A 10,871-nucleotide genomic window follows, 5' to 3' on the forward strand; every position below is an offset into this window, starting at 1 on the left:
CAAAGCGTCTAAGTAAATATCGCTTTAATTAAAGACTCATAAAATTTTTGCAAGCAACAAAGAGAAAGAATAAAAAAGTAGGTAAAACATCCAATAATTTAACATGATAATCTGTTCTCTTCTGTCTGATGTTTGAATAAAAATAAAATCATTTATCTGGCAACATTAAGCCACTTCAAAAAGACTCCGCTCTAATGCCGTCAATCGTACTATTAAAAAATCACGATACGCACCGCACCTATCTCTATCTATTGCTGGCGTTTGTAATTTGTATTCGTAGAAGCAGTACTTTTCGACGTGTATTTTTAATAAATTAGTGTAATTACCTATTGAAAATATGAGGAAAGTAATATTTTTGTGTTTATTATCGCTGTCTCTGTGCCTCGGCAAACCTGCTGATAATCAAGGTAAGATTACCAGACCAATCTGGCGTCCATCAAATTATATTGCGTTTATATTCATTTTTTCTCATGGATAGCTTGTGCTAACGATTACAAAACAAGTTATTCTCAATAGTTGATCACTAATGAGTATTGCACCATATTTTGTCTCCAATGATATGAGACAAGTTATTATTTAGTATTTTCCTTTTCAATAAGCCAGAAATTGCAGAAAATAGCTTTATTTACTTAGAAGTATGGTTTATTTTTCTAGTAAGATTCATGATAATATTATACGGAGAGTTTTTACGACAAAAAATTGACTTGCGACGAAAGAATTCAGAGGGAAAGTAATGTTCGCTATAATAGATTGCAATTAACAAATAAATAACTGTATTATGATCGGCTAAATAATGAAACATATTATAGGTACTGAGATAATGCAGGCATTTAACCTAGGTATCATACATAGTTAACTCTTTGTTTTGGTTTAGATACATTTAAGATGCATACAGAAAACTAAAAATATTTCGAATAAGTAATCCTATCCTACTAATATTATTCGAAAGTGTGCGTGCAAATACTACTGAACCGATTACAATGAAATTTAGCACACATATAAGAGGGTAACTTGGATTAACACATAAGATAGGTTTCATCCCGGAAATCCCACGGGATCGGGAACTATGCGGGTTTTTCTTTCAAAACGCAGGCGAAGTCGCGGGCGGAAAGCTAGTAATTTATAAACAAAGCGAAAGTAACATTTATTGTTTTGTGTTCATGAACATTTCGTGTATCCGGAATTATGTTGAAATTAACTATAAAATTTATTTTATTATTATATAGCAAGATATTGGTATAATCCTGTCTAATTTTCTAAATGCGAGAGTATATCTGTCTTAGTGATTCTACTTCGCACCTCACCCGCTGAAGCAATTTAGATGAGTCTTGGAAATCTCATGCGAACGGAAACTATGCGGAAAAGCTAGTTTCTTATAAAAAAAATATACATATTATATGCATTATCAATCAACCAAAGTCAACTTATGTTTCTAAGAACATATTTCAATGTTTGCACCTCTTCTACAACTAGATTTCCTTTTAAACTGCAAGGTAGTAATTTCCAGTTAGTCAGACGTTGAACACTACCATTTACATACATAACTATTGAAATATAGTGTCTTGAGGTAATTGTAGGAGCCATTATTATAATAGGTATCACTAATGCCACAATAATTGGTTGGTATTTTCTTAAAATAATTTCATAGGCCTAAGTAAAGGTTGCATGGAACTTTCAAATGTATACACATGCATGTGAATTATTTACACTTCACTGGCTTGCACACACACATATCTTTTACAAATATCAACAACCTCAGGAAAAATATAGAATTACATGTCATCTTATCTTTTACTTGGTCTGAACTCTAATTCTATTTACTGTAAATATGATGTTAAAAAATAATTTATTTAAGTGTATTTAATATTTATGACATGATGTCTCAATTAATACATAATTAGAGGGAATGGAAAGTATATTACTGTGATAAAATAGTGATGTAAATGACCTTAGATACTTGTAATTGGAAATTCATATTATCATTAAGTAAACAATGTACCTATGCAGTTAGAATTTAATCAATGTTTAACAAGTACCTACCTACATTATATTTTTATTGCAAGTCTAGCTATCTTAAAAACTCATCATTAGATTAACTAATATGAATATAAAGTAGTTATGTCAACTCTATTCCAATAGATTATTGATAAGGTCCAAAATAATGTTATAATACCAGTTTAAAAATATTCCAATTTGCATAACCAGTATGAATGTGTATCAAACCTACATGAGGTTGATTCAATTCCAAAATGGTTGTAAAAAAAGTATTTTTTAAGCAGTCGCTTAGTTTGGTTTCCCATAAAAAAAATTATATTAGATAATAATTATTTGTTTCACAACAGTTTGGGCTCACAAATAAGTAGTGTAAAATTGAGCTATTTTATTCTCTCTTCTTCTTTCTGTTCAAGTTATAGATAATAATAATTATCTCTAATATTATTGTAATACTTTGGTATGTAATACATGGTATTACATCATATTATATATTTTAATCCTTTATTTCGAGTCAAACTGTTGCAGTCTCTTCCCATTTATGAAACTGATGAGCATAAATTATTCCAATTAATAAATGAAGCAACTAAGTTTGAAAATGTTACTTTTAATTGGTCTCTAAACCAAATACAATACAGTACTGTAATGTTAAAAAACCTTTGAAGCAATAATAAGCAAAATATTTTTATTTTCAGGTGCACCTGGTGTTCCATCCCCACCACCAGCTCCCTTACCATCACAGCCTCCAGTCCCAGTTAGTTCCAATGTGCCTGTAGACCCTAATGCGGCTAAAATCACTGCTCCTATTCCAGTTCCCATTATTGTTCCAGTACCCGGCCCAACGCCCAATCCCAATCCACAGGTGAAATCCGAACAAGCTGCTAGTCCAGCTGCACAAGCACCTGCAAAACCTGTAGATCCCGCTCCCGCGAAACCTGTTGCGCCTGCGCCAGTCCCGACCACAGATAATAATATAACTACAGAAAAGAAAGTCGAAATCCCCCCTCAGGGCAAGCCTCAAGAAGCCCCAGCGAACAAAACAGAGGAAGTACCCAAAACTCCCATTCCAGTACCTACTGAGAAACCTAGTGAGCCCACAAAACCTACTGTTGCACCAAAGGACGATGCTGCAGTTCATCCCATTGAAGCACGATCAGGGTTAGTTAACTATATCTTCTATTAGATTTCGTAAATACTTTTCTTTATAATATTACTTGAAGAATGAGGTGGGTTATTATGAAGAGAAAACATAAACATGTGCCACTAACGAAGCTGGGGCGGACTACTGTATAATTTGATTTTCCTCCGTCTCATACCTATAAATAATCAGCATGAATTTGATGTAGTCTGAAATGAGATTTTAAATCTATAAAATTAAGATGCATATCTTGTCTTTACAAACACAGATAATATTTAAATTTTAAAACAAGTCTCAGAGAACAGTTTCCACTTGTTGATTAATGTGCTTCAACTTATAAACAGTCCACAGACCTTCTTATTTCTTAAAATCGAATAAAATATGATGTGTGAAAATAAATTAAGATGATAAAGCATTTAGAATAATGAACAATACTTACTTTTTCGTACCTACGTTATAAACGCGAAACGTAAGAAAGTTTGTTTCTCTTTCATGAAAATACTACTGGACGGATTTAGATGATACTTGGCAGTCAAGTAGCTGATATAGGTACCAGAATGAGACAAGAAAATAAATCCATACTTTTGTCAGTTGGTTCGAATATGGAGGTGTAACCGCGCGACAGCTGCTATGAAAGAAACTAAGACATTTTTCAAAAGAGAGGATTTTAATTTGTAGCAGTTATTTATTTTACTTTTACAATTAGATACATACAATTATAATTCCATTTTTATTTTCATATTCTAATTATTGACCTCAAACTAATATTCATTCATTTTACAAATTGCTTTTTCAGATTTGATGGTCCTAGTTTCATTGGAGGCATCATATTGACTTTGGGACTACTTGCTATCGGCTTCATGGGCTTCAAGTACTACAAAAATCAAACTGAGAGAAACTACCACACTCTCTAAGTTTAATGATATATTTTTAAGTGCACCAAGCTATTTTAAGTTTGTTTAATATATTGTAACCTTGGGTTATAATGTATTTGCTGCAATGTTGTTAGAGCATTGTTTTTTTCTTTTTCATTTTAAACATATTTAAGTAACTATAAATTATATATAACATTACATTTTAGTTAATGAGTCTTATATTTTTGTTTTCTGATTCTATGAGGGAAAGTTTAAAGAATCAACTTCATTGCAGCAAAACAATACTCAATTTTTATATCTGGATGAGATTTGATTAAGTTTTATTAGTTAATTTTAAGTGCACTTTTTAATACGTCAAAAAATCTATAACAGGGTTTTATTGCGTGTAGATAAATTTCTTACGTAAAGATTGTGTAATATTATGGTGGCTGGTTATTATTTTTATAACATGTCCGAATTTATATACTAGATCTGTATGAGCCACTAATCTGTAGTTTAGTTTTATGTTACATTGATAATTTGGCATTTAATTTTAATTTTTCTTCTAAACATTAACTTTAAAAAAAATGTGTGTATATATGTGAGCACTTGTGATCTAAAACAGTAATCTTTTCTAAGATCTGAAAATTTGCTAAACTGATATTCTATAATATTGTGTGTTGAATTTATAATAGAGTTTTAAAATTTATAAATATATTATATTATATAAATGTTGAGTATTTCGAGTGCAACTAAGCCTTAGGCAATTTTATTCTTGTATTATTCTGTGCCATCCGCTCCTCAACCACAAATTGTTTGTTTCACGTCTTTTTCCAAAATTTGCCTAAGTAATTACTGCACTAACATGTATATAGGTGTAAGTTTATAACTAAGTCGAAAATGTGATTACGAAAATGAGGGTCTAAAAATGTAATCTAACCAAGGTTAGATTAGAACATTCTGTTCAGAATCTCTGTATTTCTCACAAATATTTGTCTAGCTTTTTTATTGAGTCTCAAATAAATCAGTAATTGCGCCAAACTATCCTGTCAAATTATTTACCCTTGTTTTATACTGACAAAAGTTGATTCCATCCTAAAGTGCTCTTAAATCTGAACTATTTATAATAGATTACTCGGACATCACTCATGTCACATTCAATATTTGTGTTTAATAAATGTTTAAACAATAATGTTCTTTCATTTATATTACAAAATCAATGAATTAATAACGTAAAATGTAGTAAAAATCTTTATTTACACCTTATATACCTATTAATTTAAAATAGAAAAATATGTACATGATTTCTTGTTAATATTCTAGTCATTCATGATTTATATTATTTGCAATATGTATACATAATTTTAAATGGACTAAAATGTAAATAAATGAAATACAGCAAGACTTACGCTGGGGCCGACATTACGATTTAGGTCGCCATATTTTAAATTAGCAAGTAAAAATTCTCCTTCCTTTTGAGAACAACTTTCATATGCAGTTAGCAATGATTTTGGAGTTTTATACGCATTTGTTATTGCTAAAGCTTTTTCAACAGACATTCCTTTCAGCTGAAGCAACATCTTTATAAACATTTCTGTGACGGTTAATACCTTATTTTTGATAGACGATTTATTGAAATACTCAAATGTCATTAGCATGCCATTAGCTGGGTCACAACTTGAACCTTGCAAGAATTTACCCTGAAATAAAACCATTATAGATGGCATTATACTAGTTATAAACATTAAACTTTATACCTAAATCTTTTGATTTGGTTTTTTTTTAGTGTTCTTAAATTACCTTGTATTCTTCATCCAGCCTCTTTGTCATCATAGCCAGAAATCTATTTGTTTTCACCAACGAATCAGTTGAATATACCTTAAATCCATCTTGAATTCTAGTATTAGCAAGTGCTTGTAAAAGAGATGGCAATGGCAATCCTACATGCTTATTCTTTTCATATGATTCTATTAAATATATAACATTATGCAAACCACTTTTACGCAATCTGAATTTTTGTTCATGAAATCTACCATCTTTTATACTTGATCCTAAATCATCCATCCTCTTTCTTTCAACAACATATGGTAGAACTAGTTCAGTCCCATTAGTTTTATGTCTTGCAATCCATGTAAAATCTCCCACTTTAAGACTTCTTGCCTCATATTTGAGATCAGGATAAACACGAAATGGATCTGGTGTATTTGCATTTCTAAAAAAAGGCGTATAAAATGTTAATTTTATGTGTAAGTATATAAATAGGATAGAATTAGTGAAAGAAACCCACCCATGAGTTTCATGTTTATCAATTATTAATACAATATCAAATGAATTTGGTTCCATTGTAATTATACTTGTAGCTAATTGTGGAACACCTTCAGTATCATTATTCTTATCTTCATTAGTTCTAATTGGATTATCTATCCTGATTAATTCTGGAAGGGGGTTTGTGATAATTTGACTTCTAGTTTCTTGTGGTGGAGATTTGTGAAATATCATATTGTTGATAGAAGGTTTATCTTTATTTTCCTCCCATAACTTATTTGCCAATGAAGTGCCATCTTCAGTCAGAGAATATTCTGCATACTTATGTTTTACCATTTTCACAAGACCTTTACTTATTAATCTTCCCATGTTTGACCAAGCAGAATATCTTACAGACTTAGACACTGTGTATGATTCTTCACAATACTTTTGAGCTATTTCAATCAGTTCACCTTTTTTTAAAGAAATTCCATTGTTTTTCTTTGAATGTTCCAATAAACCCATAAGTATTCCATAGCCGCCTGATCTAAAGGCAGGCTTATAGATATTTCTTTGTTTTTGGTTTGGAGATGTATCAGATTGATTTTTATCAGTAACCTTTTTCACTAATTCACTGGCACTGGATGGATCATCATCATCAATATTTATTACTTCCAAACTATTGTCTGTGCTTATACATTTAGAATTCTTCAAAGATTGATCCAAATATAAACATATCTTTTTATTGAACCCTTTAAGAATTGCACAATCAGCTCCAGATTTCAAAGGTAATGGATATTGGGACAGGGAATTTAATGCTGTTCTAAATATTGGTTCATGCTTACTTTTTGTTGCTTGTGCATCAACCAACAGATTTTTAAGACATCTCTCAAAATATTTATTTGGCTTCCTTCTTTTAAATGTTATTCTTTTTCCTTGAGGTGAATTCATTGTTGTGTTGAAACTGACAACCTATGTTGTTTTGTTAAATTGTATTTTATGTAGATACTAAAAAAGTAAAAAGCGAGTATAATAAAAAACAAGGGCAAGGGGTGGATATTTTTCATTGCAGTAGAGACCACAAAACTGAAGACTTCAGAGCTATTTAGGGAGCCACATGTTATATATTGGGCTTACTAGTTAGTAATTTTTTTTATGCTCACCACTTTACTTACCTTCGTGATTAAATAAATATCGCGTATTCTATATTTTTATTATTTGTTTTTCGCGCATGTTTTGAAATTTGAAACCTGAAGGCCTATCTCTCATCTATTCACAGAGTAAGTAATATTATTATGTCATTGTCAACTTTTTTTTTTTTTTTTTTTTAATATTTAATGGCCTGGTTACGAGACCTTTAAGCCAATTTTTATTTTTAATCACAAATGTTCAAGATATTTTTCCTTCATTTGTCCGTAATTAGATCGTTCCCACAGTATTTTTTATGTATTTGTATACCGCACTATAACACTTTTTGTTTTTTAACAAATCACACAACTGGCGGCGGGAGGAATCACTTACGTACTCTACTATTTCACTTGCCAATACTAGTCTATGAAATATGAACATATGGTTTTGACAGTTGAAGAAAATATGGTTCATACGTAGACTGAGAAACTAATAGACAAAGGTACTCTGTAACCGCGACTGAGACAAAGATAGTCTGTCAATGTATAAATTGAATGTTGCCACAGTATCCGAGCTCCCGGATGTTTTGGAAAGGGTAAATATTTTTAGGAGCAATTAAATAAAACCAGTTATGAGATTTTTCTTTTGTCTTTATAATCAATTTAGTAGATACAAAAAATATAAGCAGATTAATTATTGATGACGAAACACATTTCTTACTTTTTCATTGGCTTGTTCATATTTTACAATATTTTGTGAGAATCCAATCTTTTCTACCACTTCGATCCATTAATTACGTAGGTCTGGATCATCTGGAAACAAATCGATAAACATAGGTTAATAATAATTAATGCTCGCAGGTAGTTCAGGTTCTCTAAAATTATAAGTGTAATTTTATGTCAATCACAATTATTACTATGAGAAATAATAAATTAAAATATGTTTTCGATGCCGAAGTCTTCCCGAAACACTGGGTTATTATGGGATTTCATATTCATTTACTTTCGAGTTTCGCCATATTGTCAAATCGATATTTTTTTATTGATGATCGGGGTATTATTTTTCCCGACACTGGCAACACTTACTTGTTGATGTTTATAGGTTATTGAATGTAAAAATCGATATTACGCTAATATTTTCCTTGTTTTAACGCGACTTGTTGTTACTTTAAGCTAAAGTATAAATAATCATCACTGAGAAACTATAAATAAGGACAATAAAGTCGTACTTACGCGTGAAAAGACACACCGGCAATTTTCTTCTCACTATCGCTTATACTTGCAATAACACGACAACGCACCATTCTATTTACTTCGATGTCTATATTAAGATAATTTCACCGTCTTTTCAATGTACTCGTATCGATTTTTTACTAAATAATATCCAAAATTCGAACACCAAGCACGATGAAGGCACGAACTGTCAAAGTTTGTTTCGCAACTCAAGTTGCGGATCTTGAAAAACAGGTTACACACTAAGGGACAAAAAATTGGGTATTTGTGTCTTTGTCTTATGCATTTGTTATGGTATTTTCGCTCTCTTTCTTGTGTAAGTGAGAAAGGTATCGTCATTGGGTCTATTAGTTACTCTGTCTACGGGTTCATATCGGCGATCTTCTCATTACAGAAAGTGCATATATTGCTGTTAATTATGTTCAGTCTTGCAAGGTGTGCGGGTGCTTTATTGTGGCCAAATCTTAATCTATTGATTGTGGTGATAAACTCACGACTAGCTATATCCAGCTCATCATACCAAGGTCTTCTCTGTAAATCCTCTTGAATATTTCCATACCATTTTCCTTTAAATTTCTGATCCTCCTTCCAGAATTGTAACCACATACTATTTAACGAAACATTTACATCGTAATAATAATCAGTCATAGGAACATGTATCACATTTCTGACGTCAATAGCATTGACCCCTACATAAGCAGTTTTGTCCGCTATTTCGTTGCCCAGAATACCTTTATGTGAGGGAACCCACATAAATGCAACTGTAGCTCCTTTATTATGCAACCGCCATACAAAATCCTTAATAAAATAGATAATATAATTAGTTTTAAAATTAAGATTTACAAGTTTCAGACTATTTATAAGACTTAAAGAATCTGTTAAGATTAGAAAATATTTACAATTATTTACACAACTAATCAATTTTAAAGCTTCAAAAACTGCATATGCCTCTGCCGTATAAATAGAGCACTGTTGATGTAGAACAAAGCTTTGAGCAGTACCCCTTTGGGGATCATACACTGCACTTCTCACATAATCTGTACCTTTACTACCATCAGTGTAGATTGTATAATAGTTTTGGTTCTCTTCTAAGAATGCTAGAAAATCAGAATTGTTATCAATTGACCTAGATAAAATTGACATTGGATGTATAATACTATTGAATGAATGAGTGTAACATGACCAGTGAGATTGTTTTTTGACATTTGAACATTGAGATTTTATTTCCAGGAAAATATGGCACAAAGTTGGGCATATACCTTTTAGCAGATCATTAGGTGAAGTCAGTGGACCATCTGTGTTTATTAAATGAGGTGAGGTGATTTTATTTATAATAAGGAGATTATTTGATGATAGTAGTTTTAAACAATATCTTTTTGCAAGTTTGATTCGTCTCAATAACAGAGGCATAATATTTGTTTCAACTTCCATGGCCCTTATGGGAGTCGAACACATTGCCCCTGATATGATCCTCAAAGCTTTGTTCTGTATTATATCCAGTTTATGAGTATGAGTGCTATTTAAATATGCCAAAGAACTATAATCAAAATGACTTCTGACTATGGATTTATATAAAATTGAAAGTATTTTGGGATCAGCACCCCATGCTACACCTGCTAGACATCTCAAAATGTTAACACTTTTTAATGCATTTCTAGATATATGTTTAATATGTTCTTCAAATGTGAGCTTGTGATCAATTATGATACCCAAGAATTTGTGGGACATTACTCTTGGAATAATATCACCATTAAAAACAACATTGATTAGTGGTGAATCCTTACCAAATAGCATAACACTACTTTTAGCAGCATTTATTTTCAAATTTAATTCATGCTGATAGTAGTTACTCAACTGCCTTAAAGCAATGTTAACATTTTTAATGGCTGTGGTTAAATTCACATCTGAACTGTACAATGCTAAATCATCTGCAAACTGAAGTATATTTACATTTTTAGTATTTACATATTTACATATCTCACAAGTATACAAATTATATAATAAGGGTGATAAAGTTGCACCCTGCATAGTACCCTTTGACACAGTTCTGGGTCCATGTAAGATATTGTTATGCTTAACATATAATATTCTATTATTAAGAAAATCATAAATCCATTTACACAATTGTCCAGGTACACCTGCATTGCTTAAAACCTTCACCAGTATGCCAGGATCTACATTATCAAATGCACCTTGCACATCTAGAAATACACAAACTGTGTGTAATCTCTTGTCTTTTGCATTTTTCAGATCACTTATAAGAGAAACGAAACTGTCAGCACA

General features: G+C 31.3%; 2 protein-coding genes across 2 annotated transcripts; one reads left to right on the plus strand and one right to left on the minus strand.

Moving 5' to 3' along the window:
• The first annotated feature begins 213 nt into the window (after positions 1-213).
• On the plus strand, positions 214-5,176 carry LOC123696718 (vegetative cell wall protein gp1-like). Its single transcript, XM_045643076.1, has 3 exons — positions 214-407; positions 2,688-3,150; positions 3,927-5,176. Exons 1-3 carry the CDS (start codon positions 338-340, stop codon positions 4,042-4,044), a joined length of 651 nt encoding a protein of 216 aa, XP_045499032.1. The 5' UTR covers positions 214-337; the 3' UTR covers positions 4,045-5,176.
• A 46-nt stretch (positions 5,177-5,222) lies between these two features.
• Positions 5,223-7,517, minus strand: LOC123696717 (crossover junction endonuclease MUS81). The gene is made up of 4 exons (XM_045643074.1): positions 7,404-7,517; positions 6,272-7,236; positions 5,785-6,196; positions 5,223-5,684 (listed from the first exon to the last, which is right to left on the minus strand). Exons 2-4 carry the CDS (start codon positions 7,177-7,179, stop codon positions 5,358-5,360), a joined length of 1,647 nt encoding a protein of 548 aa, XP_045499030.1. The 5' UTR covers positions 7,180-7,236; positions 7,404-7,517; the 3' UTR covers positions 5,223-5,357.
• Between the last annotated feature and the right edge of the window lie 3,354 nt (positions 7,518-10,871).

Source organism: Colias croceus, chromosome 13 (assembly GCF_905220415.1).
Source record: "Colias croceus chromosome 13, ilColCroc2.1".
In the NCBI taxonomy this organism is placed as follows: domain Eukaryota; kingdom Metazoa; phylum Arthropoda; class Insecta; order Lepidoptera; family Pieridae; genus Colias; species Colias croceus.